Source organism: Lepidothrix coronata, unplaced genomic scaffold (genome assembly GCF_001604755.1).
Source record: "Lepidothrix coronata isolate B3197 unplaced genomic scaffold, Lepidothrix_coronata-1.0 Scaffold10, whole genome shotgun sequence".
Classification (NCBI taxonomy): Eukaryota; Metazoa; Chordata; class Aves; order Passeriformes; family Pipridae; genus Lepidothrix; species Lepidothrix coronata.
Genome location: NW_016690190.1, coordinates 385,832 through 404,612, shown reverse-complemented (window position 1 = coordinate 404,612; position 18,781 = coordinate 385,832). Strand labels below are relative to the sequence as shown.

The window sequence follows — 18,781 nt, the reverse complement described above, 5'->3', positions numbered from 1 at the left end:
ATTTTTAAGTCGGCGAGTGCTGTAGCAGAGGCTGACCACCTGAATGTCACAAACCACTGACCTTCCCCAGCAACCTCTGCGTGCAGTACATTCAGTCCCATTGAAAACAATCTTCCAACTCCCTATTATCTACCAAGGCTATTTTTAGGACTGTAGTGAGATACGAACTTCTTTTTTCCACCATGGGGACTGTGACTTTTAAGCTGGTTCCAGCGCCTGTGCATACCACCCATGCTCGAGCAAATTCCAATAGGCTCTTGCAATAGGATTGTGGAGAGTCAAAAAAATATCAGACCCCTGAGAAAGGGAAACCAGCTTGCTGCCACTGCAAGGTATGTCAGAAGAGCAGCTTAAAGAAAATTATTAAAAATTATTTGTGGGAGGTGAAGAGGGAGGGGAGGGTTAAATTCACATAAACCTCTTCTTTCTCAAAGCTGTGACTGAGGCCATCCCCACCCAGCAATGGGAAGTGGGCGAGCCCAGCCGGTTTCACAGCTCTGCTTCCTTTCTTTGAGACTGGGAGGTGGGAAGTGAAATGTGCCAAGTGCCAACGGGGTGTGGAGGTAAAGAATAGGTGGATCAACCAGGGGGGAAGAAAGGGAGGCAGAGGATGTTTGGGGGTGGGGAGAGAAAAGATACATTGTTCTTTCTCCAGCCCCACAGAGTCCAGCAAGAAAGAATAAAGTCTGGCACCATATTATGTTTTTTCCAGGGGAGTCTCTGCCTATGGCTCTTGCCCCAGACATCACCAACACAAGAGGAAAAGAAACAAAGCTATGAAATTGTGTGGTCCCTAAGGTGGCTGCAATCAAATGATAAGGAGAGGGATACTGATGCAGTTGCATTGAAATGGCACTTCCAGAGGTTGCACAAAGGAGAAAATGGAAAGACCTGTCTATCTGGCCTCTAGACCTTCCAGGTGGGAAGAAGGAGCCATGGACAGATATTCCTATGGGGAAGTGAAGCATCCAAAGGGTTGTGCAAAGGTATTCTCATGCAGACATCTTGTAAGCCTCTTCCCACAGGATTATATCTTTCCTGTGTCTATTTGCTGGAAAAAAAAGCTGTCTTGAGACTCCAACTCCTGGCCAAATGCAGTACTAAAGAGCATGATGCAGGACATGTAATTCTAAGAACAAGCTTCTGCATGGTCATTGAAAACATTTCATGCACTCACTAAAAGGTTGGACAAAAGGCCACTGTGAGTGGAAGCAAAATTAGTGTCTGGCATTGTGCAATCTGCTAACACATCTCTGAGAGCTCTCCCTTTCAGAGAAAGAGTAAGGTTGACACAATGCCATTGTTTTGGAGATTGTTAGTTTTCACATCCTAAAAGCCAGATCATCTCCATGGTGATACTGCCTGGGAGACAAGCATGCAACAAAATCCTTATTAATTATTTATCAGCAGCCCAACTCTATTGTTTGATATGTTGGCAAACTATGCAGTAATCAGGGGAGTTGCTCAAAGGGGTAACCGGTGCCATCTGCACCCAGTGAGACTCTGCTGATTTAAATCTCAGGGCATCTCCCCATTGCTCTGCTCCATCACATGTTTGTTCACATCATGGATGTTACCAGGCACAAAATGCTGTTATTGTTGTTGTGAGACAGCAGCTGTACACATCAAGGGTGAGGATGCACGTGCCATGATGTACCTTTCAGGTTCATTTGCGTGTACGAGGTAAAGGTATTTTTTACAGCTGCCTCACTCTGCACGGTAAAGGCATAAAGAAAACATCTTTATGCATCACTCTGTTTCATTCCCCTCTTCACAATGTACCACATAAAATAGCTTATGTTTCTAAATACAGCTGATGTCATTACCTGTAGAGAAACTCACTCTTGTGCCAAGTCTCAAGTAAAAATTCTATTTGCATAAGCTGAGGCACAATGTGCTGCTGCCTCTTGGAGAACCAAGGTACGATTATCTCGGGTTTAATTTTCCTTTTCTGGTTCTCTGGACATAGTTGCTGCTATCATATCATAAATGACGATTCATCAAGTGGAGAAGAGGAATTAACTAATTACGAACACTAGGTCAGGGGATTATATATTCTCTCTAGTTCCCCTTTATTCATAGAGAAAGATGTCTGTGGAATCAAGTTTTAATGAACAGGAAGGCACCAGATGAACACATTTATACTGTACATATACAAAGTGGGTGCCAGGAGGAACACATACAACACCCTTCCTCCACTTCTCTCTTTACCCCCGCATACGGTGCCTGTTAACAGGATTTGTGAGCACATTTCCTGAGTAGCTACTGCCTTACTGAGAAGTTTACATCCCTTCATTGTTTGGTACCTGCTATGCTCAGCTATGTATATGAAACCTGGCATATTTACATCATGCATTCCCTGACAAATTTACCTGGCAGACCTTTCTTCATTCAATGGTGAGAATCCTGGCCTGAAGTCATACATGTTAGAAATCTACTAAGAAACTTCTCACTTCCCAAAATAAAAAGCTTTTTACACTGCATTACTGAAGTTCCAAGTTGTAGGATTGTTCAGTTTGAGAAGGAAGATCCTACAGAAAATCACCATCCCTAGCAATGAAGTGTTTCCCATAGTGCTACCTCAAGTTGTGCCTTCTCACCCCTCCCCATTGTCCCAATGCTACCTATGCAGCACGTTACCACAAATCTGTACCCTCTTCAATCCTCTCTGATCCACAGTAAAATGAATTTGCCCTGGTAGGAGCAGAGGGTCCAAAGGATTTGTTGAAAAGCAGAGATCTGACAAGATGTTTCCAGTTGTGGCCTGTCAGGATCAGAGCCCAAGGCTGGCATCCTGTCATGTGCAGACTTCACCTTCCTGGAGAAAAGAATGGGACTGCTTACATTTTTTCTAATACATTTCTAAATGTAACATCATAGCCTTCTGAATATCCAAAGATGCAATACCTAACACTTAAAAATATTGATCACTCTGCCTGCAAAAAAGAGGCTTATGATCTAATTCTGAATGACTAAAGAAAAGAGAAAAAAAACCGGCCCAGTTGAAGTTTTGGGGCTGTCAGGCATAGACTGATGGGAGACCATCTCCTTTCCAAAGCCTAGTAACTCACAAATATCCCATCCAACTACCTTCAAGCTTTCAAGAAAAGTTCATGCTTTGGCGCATAAGAAATTATATCTGGAAAGGAACTGGGGTAGGGGATTTCCCCGAGGCAATAGAGGTTCATAACTGTAATTAAAAGAAAAAAATGCTTTACAGCCTCAACTAGGGATCATTCTCCTTAATAGATGTTAACCAGCACTGAATGCCACATTCACTGAAAAGATGAAATCTGCATTTACAGTTAACGTCTGGTGAAGTTGCCAAGCAGATGTTTATTTTTGGCTTCCACATTTACTAAAGCCAAATGCTACACTGAATTGGGATTTCACAAAGTCCAACTGCTTTTCTTCCAGGTTACAATTTTGTTGGAACCACAAAGGGGGGAAAAAAAGGAGGTGAAAAAAAGGCAGAAAAGAAAAAAAAAGCTGACTTCACTTTTAAGTAGGAAAAAAACTGGTAGCATCCGTTTCTATCATGTCTGTTTATATCATAGTTTAAATGAGGTTAGAGTTGTGCAATCATTATTGATCAACTTCCAAATACAGCATAGCTCCATCCAGCACATGTGCAAAAGAGGAAAAGTCACTGGAAGTGAATCTTATGTCAGTCAGTCTTTTAACTTCTGCAAGTCTGTGCGCAGACTGTTTAGCACTAATTAAATTACTAGCAAGTCAGGATAAAGAGGAGTGAAAGAATTCACAAGCCCCAAGTTTACTGTTCTCAATGTTACATGGGTATTCCAGATCCAGTCTCCAAAAACTGGAAGATAGATTTCACATTAATTTTGAGGCTTGATCTCACAGCTACCACAGCTGCTGATGTAATGCAAAATGCTAACCTGAGGCAGCAGAGAGGGACTTTAATTCAATGTTGTTTTTTCATTGTGAATAAGCAGTGAACCACACTGAAGTAATCCTCCAAAGTAGGAGTGCACACTGTTCAAGGCATCAATTTGGGGATGAAACACAAAACCAAGATCTTGGCTACGTTGTTATAAAAAGCCCTTTATGACTTTTTAAAGAAGACAGGTATAAAGCCCTGGTGCCTGGATCTAGTTCCAGTTTGAAAATTACACAGTCTCCTGTAATTCCTCCCAATAATTTAAATTGGAAATAGGGTTATTCACACCCTCTAAGCAACCACTGCAAACTGTTGCAATGTGCTGCTAAATAATTGCTAAATAATGGTAACCTCAGCAGTTACCAGAGTCTCTAAAGTGATTTTGCAGGTTTAGGTGAAAGGTGCTACATCAGTGCAAGGCTGTAATTCACATTAAACAAAGAAGAAGGTTAGACATTGTTTGAACTCATTCTTAGAACTACTTTTTCCCAAGCCACCTCACAGCACATTTTCATTCATTGGTACGTTCTCCTTGAGAAAGTTGTGGGTAAATAAATGTAACTCGGCTTATTCTACTCTCTTTCAGTGAAGTTTCCACGAGTTCAGAGAAATCTCAGAACCACTGAGAGCTTTGCACATCTTTGCAATGCCTCTTCTGCCACAGCTGTGAAATCACCTTCAGATCTTTTAATTTTGCTCTCCTGGTTCTGCAGTCCTTCAGAGGACAAAAGAAAGTGCTATTTCACCATGAGAATTACGATAGTACAAGGAAAACGTGGGAAGAGACTTTCTTGTTTAGAAAAAATGCTGTACCTTCATGCACCACAACACTCATTAAAACTCAACACCATGCTGCTTGACCACCTCAAATTCCAGATTAACAGAATGGAATTTTGAAGCGTGGAGAGATTTTAAAGGTGAATTTATACAGTTTAGGCTTTCAGATTAACATTGATGAGCAGGGATGCATTCTGAAAAGATGGTGGGCCACACAGATTATATCATGGAAAGTGCACAGATATGTTTAAACAGCAAAGTTGGAAGGGTTAATGACGCAGAACTATCAGACGTACCCATGTCTAGTATATTTTTCTAAATTGATCTAAGGTGGATCAAAATATAAACACCACTTTCTGGCAGGAATCTAGCAAACCATAAACCCACATCCTATCTGGAAAAATACTCTTGGAAAACAAAAAGATTGGCAATCGTGTATCAAAGCCTCACCCAGATTATTTTGCTCCAGGGCTTACAGACCACTTTGCAATATTAAATTTGCTTTTGTTAATGCACTGCTTCAGTATTACATCGTTCTGCCTGGACATTACCTATTTAACGGACCCTTCTGGGAAGGGACCATCCCAGAATTTATGACAGAATGTGGTGGAATTGCTACAGCAGAAGGAAAGGAGTTTGCTAAAATTTCTTCCCCATCCGTCTCTGATTTCTGAGAAATATTTATACCCCTGAAGGTAGAGGAACCTCCTGTTGTTCCCTTCTATTTATTGAAAGTATATTACCAGGGCCACCCTAATGGCTCAGTGGAGAGAGTAACACAGGAACAGGAACACTCTTGCTCCCTGCAGCCAGTTGGGCTTGGAGTAGACATGAGAGGGTGAGAAATGAATTACGCTCTCCTACAATTAAGTGGCTGGTGATCAAGCAATTTGGTAGCCTTAAACGCATAATCTAGCTTTCCCTGATAGAAGAGGAGTTCACAACTGCAGGCAGTTGTTCTGAGTAGTTATGAGGAGGCTTAACTTTGGAGGGGAGAAACAGCAAACCAATTTTTTTTTCGCGTTGGAAAGCTTTTGCCTAAGAACTCCTCCAGACTCTGAGATCTCCAGCACTGTTGCCCCCTTCTTCAACACGCACAAACACCTTTTTTGGCACGTGTTTTGGCTGGAGTCAGTTGAACAAGGGAGAGTTAGAACTCAGGTTTCTGGTATCCCCTTGCCAGAAGCTAAGCTGTTAGGTAGTGTAACAACAGCAGCCCAGGCTTCCCACTTCACCCTGCCAGTGACCTTCGCACAGACTTGGACATATCCCCTTCCTCAGAGTGAGGAGCAGTTCCCTCTCACTCTGCTCGGTCCAAAAACTCATCTCAGCAAATACCACAAATCATGTCAGACCGAGCAGGACTATTAAAGCAGTGCTGCATAATGTGAATTGCTGTCCACAAGGGACGGGACCAAGAGACTGCCTAACCCACTTTGTTTAACTTTTTAGTTAAACAATCCTGAAAGGGGAAGCTGCATTGCTACTCTGGAAATTACAACTTTAATCTCATTTGAACCACACATTCCTCAGTTTAACTGCAGAAATAATTTAAGAACCAACTCCCAAATAAGACATTTTTCAACATTTCCTACATTTCCTGGAAATATATTACCTCCGATGCTGCAAAATAAAAACAGACTTATTAATTCACCCAGGTTAAAGTTCTTCCAGTAGCCCCAATAAACTCTAACGTCAGCCTAATTACATGCGTTTCACCAGTTTTGCATTTTCACATTCCTCAAAGCAACACCACACCACACCACTGGAACATCAATCAATTCCAACTCAATCACACAAACCGTTCTCACATATTGCATTCATCGCTCACTCGCACTGCACTGCCCATGGCAGGAATCGATAGTGCTTCACTGAGAACAGAGCAAGCTTCATTTCCCCTTCCTCAGGCACACTTTAATGCACGTGCCACATCTCAGAGGTGCCAGCATTTACTGGCTTATTTAAACAGCGCTTAGAGTTTTGCTGGGCAGGTAAGAAGAATAACTTGGGTGTACAGCAAAACAACGATACAGGTGTTTGTGCCAAACATTCAGTTTATGGCAATACTTCATAGGAATTTTTCCCCATAACAACTGAACTGTCATATCCTACAACTACATCCCAGGCAACCTCCCAGCTGAGCTCACTACGGCTGCTGTCTGATGTGCTCTACATACAAACATCCAGAACTACCCAGATGTTCTCTATGTAAAACATTTGGTTTGAAACACGCAGCGCTTCTTTCCAAAAAGCCATTACATTTGTTTAATGGACTTGCACAGTTCAACTAAAATATCCTGGAGCAGCCATGTGACTGCAGCTCTACTCTACAAGCCCCATCTGCAAAAAGAAAAAAAGAAAGAAAAGGCAAATGAGAATGCTTTACGTGATTTATGCTGCCTTTATGATCAGTCAGTTCATAAAATACAAGCTCTGCTCTACAGACAATAACACAAATCGCTTTCAAGTGTATTGTTTAGTCCTTGCTTGTGTTAAACAAATATTTCAATTGAAACAAAGGGTCGAACTCTACTCTTCAGCTTACAAGTGTTAATGTAACTGAGAGCAGCATTTTACCCATGGACATCACAGGGGATGCAATTTTTTTGGTTTATGCTCGGAGTGAGTGAGTAATGACATCCAATAATGATAACCAGTTACATTCACGGCTGCAGAGTTTTCCTTTCATCCAAGAAAAGCTAGAAGGAGGTTGAAGTACAGCATGAAATCCTTCTCCCTGATGAATTCCTCATGAGTAATGCACAACCCACAACGAGGCATTTCACAGGTCCCATTAGACCACGTTTTCATCACAAAACGCCAGATAGGATGGGAGAATACATTTGTTTTACAGAAACAGAGAGCCTGGTAGAAAAATCTCAAACTGTACTCAGAAAAAAAAAACAGTAGTTGAAAAAGATGGCTAGTCCCTGACCTGGATGTAAGTGCACTGCACAGTTTAGCTAAAGGCCCTCATTCCTCCCAGTTTGTGAAGACACAACAGTGACCAACTGGTACCAACGGGTGCTCAACAGTGGTGACCTGCCTCCAACAGACAAGAGATGGCAGGCTTCTGAAAAATTGGCACCATCCCTTCGAAGTGTGACTATGGCAATGGAAGAGGACGTTCATTTCAAGAGAAATCTTCCTGAGATGGTTATACGCACAAAAGGAATGGCCCAGCACAGCGCTGGAGCTGTGGTCAACCTGCGGCTCCACCAAAGACTTTCTGGATGAACCTCAGGGAAACCATTCACACACTCGGTGTAAAAACCAGCTCCTACAGGAGATGGAGCTTAAACCCACAGATCACCATTTAATTATTTCACCCCATTTTGGCACCCTGAAGAAAAGAATATAAACATGACAAAAAAAGCAGTGTGAAGGATGCTATTGCTTATGTATAGTCCTGATTAAAAACATATCTTCCCAAGGGGGCAATGTGGATGCCTCTCAGTTGCATCCCTACATTGGTCAGCTAAGCCTGCATTGCCTCCAGCAGGTATTTACAAGAATTTTCCAGGTTCCGGGCCACATGGCATTAGAGCATTACCAGCTAGGAAGGTTGCGCTCTCCCCTCCTCTCCTCCCAAAGGCTATTTTTTTTCCACATGCCAAAAAACAGCCCCCATCTCGGCCCTGCTGAATCCACTGCACCAGGTGTCCACAGGTGTCTCTGGTCACCTTAGGGACTGGGTGGCCTTCACTCCTTCCTGAGCTGCACTCCACTGGGAAAGCTGTAATATTTGATCTGTGCAGAGTGCGATGGCAAAAATATGCAAATAAATGACAGCTCTGAGCACATGCCTCAGGAACTGTTTTTTTAACAAATGCTTTGCTGTCTTCCCCTGTCAAACTTGTGTGCAAAGGACTTAACCTTTTTGTGTAAACAACAAAGCACCGTTTAACAAAAAGGAACATTTGTTTCATTACCACACAGCTCAAAAACGTATTTCTACCCAACCCTCATTGCTATCTTCTGTGATTAAAAAATTATACACACTCACTTTTAAAATGACACTTGTATCTCAAATAAAGAGAGATATCCTTCACCATCAGGTATTTCATGGAGATTAGAAATTGCAGCAGAGATCAAATGCCTTTTTGTGTACAGGAAACATGATATAGAGGCTTTGAGATCTCCATCAACAGCAGGACCCCAGTCTTTCTGAACTACCTATGAATAGTCAAATTTAGTCTCTGAGCTTGGCGTGGTATCTTTTCACAGGAACAATTTTTTTTTTTTTTAAGCCTAATATCCCTTAACTAGTGTCTTTATTCTGAGGCAGTAAATGTGCTGACTCGGCTCCTCAGCGCAGCAAGACATTAGGATAATTGCAAGTCCCTCAAGCCACCAGACCTCAGAACAAAGACAGTCCTCCAGCCTCTCTGCTTAAGTCGTCCCACATGCCGGCTGCTGGGCCAGAGTGACCAAAGGGCTCTGGGATTACCACAGGCCAACCAGTAAGGTGAAGCAACAGGGACAGAGCAGCCTGCCAAGCACTGATGCTTCACCACAGAGGTAGCCAGCCCCACACAAGGTGCAGCAGACCCTCCCATTCACTAGGCTGGCATCCAGAGGACCCAATAGCAAGGGGTCTCAGGCACCCTGCTGGAGGTGTGGCTGAGGTGAGATGGGAAATGCCAACAGGGAGAAGGGAAGGCTAAGGAAGAATCCATAAATTAACAGTTACATTATATGCACATTAAACTAAGCAACCTCAGTCGTCTTCTTAAAACTTACAACAAGACCTGCGTTTATTTTGTGATTTTGCATTCACCTACAACTGGCCAGGACAGTTTCACACATGCCAGCCATGCCAACCCCTTTTACCTTAACTGCTGTGTGACTGGGGTTTTTTTCAAGTGAAAGAAGCCACCCATTAAAATGTTTTATTATGTCCTCCATTGGCAAGAACAGAGCCTGAAAAGGTTCACACTTGAGCAAGACTTGGGACTTGCATCCCATTCAGACCAGTGGCAGCTTTAAGGATGGAGTCTCATAAACCATCAGATCTAGAAGCAAGTCCCATCTGTCTTTGGAGAGTTAGGGAACACAAGGAGCTTATACCATCCAATAGTTTAACAGACTGCATTGAGGCTTGGCCCATGGTCTTTAGCTCAAAATACAAAAATTACTGAGCTCAAGTAAGAGTACTAGAACAATGGAAGATCAAGGGAGGGCTACAGCCTTGCCCCCTCCACCCTTTGCAACGTGCAGCAAAGGTTGCAGGAGGGCCTCCACGTCTACTGAACATCTGGCATTTCTGGTGTGGGTCCAGGATGTTTGATGGGTATGGCCAGACACAGTAAGCACATAGAGCATCTCACCCAGCCCCCTAGTGTTCAAAGGTCTAGGATCCCCTAATTTATACAACATACTATGCTGCCTGTGAAGACACGGTGATATATATATTCTGTTTAAAAGCAGATACTTCTCAAATCATAACTTGCAGATGCTCGAAGTCTTTCATGTGGGTAAGACAAATGAGAGCCATAGAGACTGATTTTGTAGCCAGGGAGTACAGGAAGCAACAGCAGGAGAACACTATTGAAAGCCTGGATACACTTATGGCTTTAATGAATTGGTCATCAAATATAACAACACACATATGCAGCCTTTACCTTGCTTTGTAGTTCGCTCCCCGCCCTGCCCAGCTATTCCCCATATATCTAGCAAAGTGGAAATTATTTTGAGTTTAGTTTATTAAATGGACACACATGGTACTCACATCTGCTGGAAGATATTTGAGGGAAACACTGACAAATATCATTTACATATTTAGTCGGAGACCTTTTCATCTAAGACATTTCCTCTGACATACCAACTATGCTAAGTACATCAAACCATCAGGGCTAATGACAAGAGGTTTTTCTATAAAGTGTCTGGTGCACGCCTGGGCAATTTAGGGACAAATCCTGACTTATGCAGGAGGCAAGAAGAGAACAACATTCTCGGTAGGTCAGAGATTCCCATGCCAAGGCACCCATCACTGGTGGTGTGTAAACCATTGAAACTGCCCACCAGAGCTGGACACTGGCTGCAACCTCCACCCCTACCTAGGTCGGGAGCTGCTGAGGCTGCGGCCACTCCACACAGAGGAGGAGTCACAGGAAGAGCGCACAATGAGGAGAACAGTATCCTGCTGAGAGAAGCATGGTTGTACAGCAAGAGGAGGTGCTCTGGCATGGGCATCCTGGTTCACATAGACAGGCATAAGCATGGGACAGGAGGCAGAGACCTGAACCAGGGAGATGCCTGTGTCAAACCAAAGGTCAGCAGCCAATTTCCAAATCCCTGGTATGTGGGTTTTGGAAACATGTCCCATATGCTCTACATTTGGATAACCATGGCTCTACACACATTCACCTGCTGGTGTTCAAGCCTGATATATCCAGAACTGAGTTTCAACCCACATTCGTCATTCTTCCTTGGCACTGTTGTGGACACTGCATGCCTCCTCCCAGTGCTTCACTCCAGCAAAGACTCTCGGGTTATTTATTTACCAGACAAAACACAGACTAACTACAATTACAGTTCTCTAAAGAATAAACAATTGTTCACAAGAACTGCACATTCCACACGATTTTGTTCAAACATGTATGACCCCGAACTACAATATATACAGTAATTGTATCCACATGGCAAACCCACATTGTGGTTCCTAAAAAAATAATAATAATTTTTAGAACATATGCCACTAAAAAAAACGCAGTATATTTCAGCAATATCTAATGAAAGACTTTGTACAAGCAATTTCCATTCTGTTGTGTTCTCTAGCATATGGTGCTGTGAAACCATTTGTAAAAACGCTTAGACATGTTATAGTGTTTTTAGCTGAAGGCTGCATTATAAACATTGGCTCAAATTCTGTTGTGAATTTCACATTTAGAGGGAATCATATTAGGTATGTATCAGGCCAAAATGGGCCCTGTCGATTAGTTAAACTTTCCTGTATTAAGTAGTATCCCTTCAGAAATGAATACACTGTGACACAGGAAAGTTCATTGACCTGCCTAAAATTGTTCAATCCAATGAAGGAGGGGAAAAAAAAAAAAAAAGCATGCAACTTTTAATTTCTTCATCTGTAAGAAAGTGCAACATCATTGAAAGAACATTACTTGATGTCCACTCAAAGCTCAAAGAACATGTTGTTCTTTAATTTGGTAAAAGATTTGACAAGCTAGTGTATTCAGATGACTCCTCACTGGCTAGTCATTAATTCAGACTTTCATACCACTGAACCATACTCCCCTGAACAAATCTGCTTCTCCAACAAAAATTCTCAGTGTAGAAAACTAGCATTTTGTACTAGTGACTTTCTCCTGATGACCTTCATGCTGTAATCAGTTATTTCTGTCTGCAGCCCCCGATGTTAAGGTCTTCTTTGGCATTTCAATTAAACAAGTGCTTATGTGAAGACTGTAGTAATTTTATACAACCAGGTAGTAACTCCTATGGCAATAAGCCCACAATATTCACTGTGAATGACATTAGATTAATTCCAGTGTTTTTTACTAGATTAATTCCAGTGGGGGTTTTTTTTCCAAATCCTGTTTTCTTTTCTTTTTTAAAGCAGAATCTCAGAACACATCTAATAACTAAGGGTGGAACAAATAACAAATTAACAGCAAAACTATTTTCAAGCCCATATACTCTTTCCAATTTCTGTTCATTCCAGATCTAGAATTTCCACGCATGCAGAGGATGACCTGAGTTTCACTAACATGCCTTCAGCACCATGAAAACATTGTCCAGATTTAGTCACATTACGAGTCCCTAAAAGAACTCAGTTCACACATCTTAAATAAATAAATAAATACATACATACATTCATAAATAAGCTTTAGGTGACACATTTTGCAAGAACCTCTCCTCCTCCCCTCCTCTGGCCCCACATAAGCATTGCAAGGCAGGAGAGGTGTACACAGCAGCCACCCCAGGCTGCGCAGACCGTGCTGGCAGCTACCAGCTTGGAAGCAGGGAGCAAAGCAGCACGCTCTGCACGGGTCACAGCGCTGGCATGCACAACAAAGCAAGAGGCAGTGGAGTACAAAAGGGCCATGAACAGAGACCGAAGCTGGATGTCACACAGGGACAAAAGCTCAGGGCAAAGAGAGAGCCCAGGAAGCAGGAGAGCCTGAGGAGGAGGCTATCATCCATAGGACCCTGATGTTACGTACTCTACATGGCTGGAAAAAAACCCCAAGTATTAGGTTTGCACTCAAAACTAGCTGATATGTCTGACGATTTTGGCTTTAATTGGCAAGTTTTTCCTTTCTCATGTATAAAATGGGGTAGTGATACAAGCTATTGTTTCTATAATTCAAGTGTATTATCATAGCTGTGGAAGGCACATTCACGAATCAGGAACCTGCTGTGCAAAGTGCTGTACAAGCACTTCACATCACAGCAGTGTTGTGTAGATACTTACACCGGTGTCTGCAACAAAGGAAGATATCTTAATAAGAGCAACAAAGAACTTAAAAAAAAATAAACAGTTCTGTGTCAGATTTGGACATTATCCTGAGCAGTTTGGATATTGCACTGAGCGATCAAGATAAAAATCAATACGAAGTAGTGACCCAGGTGCTAAGTGAAGCAGAAGTTCTTAGGGGGAAAAAAATGGAAATATAACATATCATTAAAGATAAAAGAATTCACATGCTTGAGAGGGATACCAGCATTCTCTGTGATATCAGCTGTGCAGATAAGAGAATTGGGACAAACGTTTCACCTGGCTTTCACTATCCTCAGTGACCCACGAGCACATTTTTATCCTGTTATATGGAACCCTTAAAAACCACACTGCAAACAAACAAACGGTTGTGTGGCCAACAAGGCCTTAATTACTGATATGACAGAGCTGTCATTGTTGGCATTCATGTTTTGGTTTTGTTATGATATGGAGAAATACAATCAGCAAAGCAAAGGTCCTCCTTTCATGCAATCTGTTGCTGTTCCAGGGTTTCAAAAATCCTGTGCAACCCTTCAAAAGCATCAGAATGCAGAGCTGTTTCAAAGGAGAGGTTTTCACTGGAGCTGCAAATAAAAAGATTTGTTGATTTAAAGTGTAAGGGTTTTTTACAAGATTTGATTCAGAAACCAATTTCATTTGGCAACATCCTTCTACCTGAATTTTTATGCAAAATAGATAAATAACAGGCGCCAGCCACCACACATAACTCGCCTGCCCAAATATGAACCATGTGCCTGTTTTTCATGTTGGGCTGCAGCTTGTCATCAATTCCCAAAATAATTAACTTTCTGAAGGAACGGCTGGAGGAGAATAGTGCTTCCTCCACCTGCTGGTGAGGAGGAAGAAAAGATGTCACGGTTCAGGCAGAAAGGGGGAGATGAAGGTGGAGGGAGAGGCTCCTGCATCTACTCCCCATGGCCTCCTCAGTGCAGCCTAAGCAGAGAAAGGGAGGCAAGCTCCTGGCTTTTGAAAACGTCAAAATCTCTTCTGCGGACAGATGGTACCAGAAAGGAAGTGCAGATAACACGGGGAGCTTCATGAATGGTTGTAACAATCAACCAGCAACATTAACAAGCTCCAGGCCCAGGGGTGGCGAGAAAGGCAAAAGGCCTCCCAGCAGAGCATCTCGCAGGAGGGCACCCCCAGGGAGCTGTACACCGGCCAGGCTATTGAACCCCTGCGTTAAACTTTGCTGGGAGTGCTCCAGGCAGTCTAATAAGGTTTACCTGGCATCTTCCATGTTTCAGAGAGCTGCATGCTCCTCTGTTAACACTAATTAAAATTAATGCATTTTTTTAATCCAGGTATTGTTTTCTGTATAATATCAGGAATACACAGATAATAAGACTGAAAACACCTATCTGTAATTTAAAGTTGCATTCTAATGAGTATTTACTCCAGGGGAATCATTTACTCAAAGAAAAACCCAGCAGCATTTACCATCTTCTTGCATCACACACAGAACCAGTCAGAGGTGGTCAATGCACACCTTAACTAAGGCTGATATAAGTGTAACAGTGGATTTCTTGGCTAACAAACATTGAATACATAACACAAACAAAAGTTCAGTTCTTTAGTTTAACATGTGCAAGTTGTCAAGTGGAGAAAACGCCCAAAGAAACGTCAACATGAGTGTTACTTCACAGGCTTGTGATATCATCTCTTCATCCTTACACTTACTAACAGGTGCCTTAATTTAAAATATCATAAGTTACAACTGTGTATACGGAGCCAGTACTAATGAAGAAAATCTTGCTGGCAAAATTAGGCGCCTCATACGTCATGTAGAGGGCAATATTTTAACTGCTTCATGCAGCATGCAATACTGTCTGCAGTCACTGTGGCAACTAATACACAAATTCACTTAAGTTGTTTCCAATAAGAAACCAAATGTATCATACAATCTACCCTGAAGCTTTATGGCAGGAAGCTTTATGATCACGTACCACTGCGTTAGAAAGAAAGACAATGAAGTTAAAGTTAAGAGGAATAACAATTTGAATAAACCTGTAACCTGTGAACACATTCCAAATGCTACTTTCATTCAATTCAACAGAAATCCCGCTATTGATTTCCAGTGGCACAGGACTAAAGTACATCTTTACTTTAAAACCATGGTAAGAAGACAGGTCCCACTTTATTTACCCAAACGTTCCAGTTTCTATCTCTGTATTTATACAGATGATGACAAATCCAAAGTTTGTGCTTCATATTAAAAGCCTGGCTAGTCATGCAAATATCTTTATGAAATGCCATACTAAAGCTAAAGAGATTGTTGATAGACAAGAGATGGAAAGGCCAAATAGGAGAATCGCTTAGACAAGGCTGGTGAATGGGAACACAGTGCGCTGCCAAGGTCCAGCTTCGCAATCTGTTACCATCCAGCTTCAAATACCTGCTTACCACTGAGTAAAGAAAGAGATGTTTAGCTAAACCAGCAGCAGAATAGGAAGCAAACAGACCGGACTAGAGCAACCTTAGGACTCTCGCTTCCTAGCTGCTGGCTGAGATAGGATTGGCATTGGATATGGTGCAAGAGAAAGTGCCAGCCACAATCCCCTGCTCTGTGCATCCCCTGCTGGACACAGCGGCATCTGGTCCAACCCACTCACGGATGATGTGTGCTCTGTCCACTAATAAGAATTGAGAAGAGGAAAGGGAAGAGAAAGAGAGGTGGAAAAAAGGAAGGAAAATTCTGCCCCTCTCTGATCAGTCATCCTGTCAGTGCTCTTATCTCACCTACAGAAAGCAATCGGTGTTCACTGTATCAGCCAGACAACGGAACTGTCGGAAAACAAGAAGCGTTTTCCATTCACTTAGATCTGGCTGGATTCCTGACAACTAGCTTTTATTCTGCAAGCAGACAAAATGTGGATACTTTACATACACTTGCAGATGTTCCAGTTCAAACAGACACATTACACCAGAACTTGCCTGCAGACTAGTTAATAATCATGAAGTGCCACACGCCAAGGCTTGTATTTCTCCAGTAAAAAAACTCACACCCTGGTAAGGACTTGTTTAGCTTCTCCATACCAGCTGATAGTGCGAGTGTTACATTTTTATTGCATTTAAGATTGCATGGGTATTCTGATTTTCATTCTCTCCATTTCAAGATGGCATTAGTCATATAAATTCAGTTCAGACCATTTCATCAAAGTATCCTTTAGCTGTGTAGCTGAAGTGCTTGACAGTTATACAGAAAGACCTGGTCTGTTGTTAACTCAGATGAGATACACTCTACATCTTTTCCTGTGAGGGCTCTTCCCAAAGCCAAATCTCATTTACATTACTGTCACCTTTCCTTTTTAATTTCTCAACTCTTTAAAAAAAGATGTTTTCCATTTACTTGCTTATTTACTACATCTTGTAATGTAAGTAAAAAATAATCTACTTACAAAATGATAGTATATAATATAGCCCTGGAGCTTTTGTTAGCCTGAAGTTGTAAAATGGCCAAGACAGCAAACTTTAAAAATCATGGACTTAGAGTGAGCATGTGCAGAGATGTCCATCTCTGGTTTCTCTTTAGCCAGCCTCCAAATGAGCTAATAAACTGAAAGCATATATGATATGACTCTACAACTTGGCTGAAACTCTCATTTTCACTGTCGACACAAAGCTATTCAGTTGCAAAGTAAGTGTTCCTTATTAAAGCCATAGCATCTGAAATTTCATTTTCTGTTTTACAGATCCTTCTGCCTCTGGGTGCACATTGAGCTTCCCAGCAACCGAAAGGGAAAGATAAATGTAACGTCACCAGGGAAATGCCTTGCTTTTAGATGAAGTCGAGTGAAAACTCAATTAGTCTACTTCAGCATGGAGACCTCTGTAGAAAACCATCTATTCCTCAGAACAATCTTTAACACAACAACGCCTGCCTCTCATTCGCTCGCCCTCTGTGAATAGTTACATATTTCTGGGAAGGAAAAATGACAATAACTGTGACTAATGTGTACACTACTTCAATCGCATTTCTGCGCCCGGCTGGAGCTCTGCACCAGCGAGGAAATGCTGAAGCTGAGTTATTGCTGGACAACCTCCGGGCTGCTTCAAGTCTCGAGCCAGCCGGCACCGCTGAGCGGTGAAACGGATCGTAAAAACCAATGGGGCTGGGTTGCAGTCCCTGCAATTTTTTTAGGTGTCAGCAAAGTTCAGGTCACAAAAGTATGACTGAACCACGGCGTTTTTAAACAGAGAAGCCAACGTTTGCCCTTCTGACAGTACACTGTGAGCAGCTTTGGTCAGCTGGGGGATGTGACAGGTTTCACCAAACCGCGAATTTCCACCGGGGGAAAAAAATAACTGTTCGCAGCAGACCCGCATGTAAAAACAAAACAAAAACAATAAGCCACCCTATTTTTCCAATGATAATGCATCCCTGCAAAATGTACCAATGTGCTACTACAATACCTTCACCACTCCACCCATACAGAAGTCTCTCTACTGGATTTGCACTCTAAACAAAGCCCTGGACCGCAGGCACGGGTGGGATGCTGACCCGGGTCCCCGCGGGCTGCGGCCACGCCAAGCGCCCGCCTCGCCACAACACGGCAGCCCCGCACAGGGACGGGGCTCCTGGCGGCAGGGTCCCGACGGAATGCACCCGGCGTTGGAAATTTAAGTTACATATACCTGTACATATGAAATGAACAGAGAGAGAGAAGCCACTCCGCCAGCCTTACCACTCTGCCAGAGAACCTCTCGATGGCCCGCTTGACTTTGCCATAGGTGCCTTTGCCCAAGGTCTCCTGCAGCTCGTAGCGATGCTTCAGGTTGTGCTTGTGGTGATGCCGCTTCACCCCCTGCTGCTTCCTCGCCGCCGTTACCTCCGGGGACGGAGCCTCCCCAAGCGGCTCCTCCATGGCCGCTGCCGCCTCGCCGCCGGCCGGCCCGGGGCCGCAGGAGGAGCCGCGGGGCTGCGCGGGGCTGGGGCTGCTGCTGCCGCGGGCGGCCGCCTCGGCGCCCTCCATGCCCGGCGGCGGCGGGCGCGGTGTGAGCGCCCCGCCGGCCTCGCCGCCTCTGCCTCGGCCCCGCGCCCGCGCCGGCACCACGGGGCGCGGCGGGCGGGGCGGGCCGGGGGGCGGTGGCGGCGCCCCCGCTCTCCGCCCCTTCCCCGCCGCCCGCCCCGGCGGCGGATCCGGCGCGGGGCGGCCCCTCCAGCCGGCTCGCCCCGCCCCGGCAGCCGCGGAGCCGGGCGGGGGCGGCGGCTGCGGGGGCGTCGGCGGCGGGGAGCGTTGGCTGCCCGGAGCCCTCTTTTGTGCGCCGGAGCGACGGGGGTTTCGCGGCGGCTCTCCCGGGCCGCTGGAAGGCGCCTCAGCCGGGCCGAACTCCGACCCGGCGCGGCCCCGGGCTGAGACCCGGGTCCCAGCGGGGCCGCGCTGGGGCGAGGCGGAGCGCCCGTCCTGGCCCCGTGTGTCTGGCGTCTGCACCTGCAGGGACGGCGGGCACGGGCTCGAGTGAGACCGCACCAAATTTAGGTCTGGAAAGTTTTTCCAGAAAACGCTTAATTTTCCCCATTCACCACGCGGGCGAGGGTTTCCTGTAGGGTTTCCATGTTAATGGAACTGGCAGCAAAACGGGGGCACGCCCAGGTGCCGCCTGTCCTTAGCATGGGCAGG

General features: G+C 44.1%; 1 protein-coding gene across 1 annotated transcript in view; it reads right to left on the bottom strand.

The window, feature by feature from the left end:
* Positions 1 to 18,133, bottom strand: part of NUAK1 (NUAK family kinase 1) — a 48,369-nt gene extending 30,236 nt beyond the window's left edge. Inside the window, exon 1 of the mRNA XM_017804878.1 lies at positions 17,846 to 18,133. Within this exon, the coding sequence (XP_017660367.1) occupies positions 17,846 to 18,133 (288 nt within the window). The remainder of the gene's footprint in view (positions 1 to 17,845) is intronic.
* Positions 18,134 to 18,781: the final 648 nt, after the last annotated feature.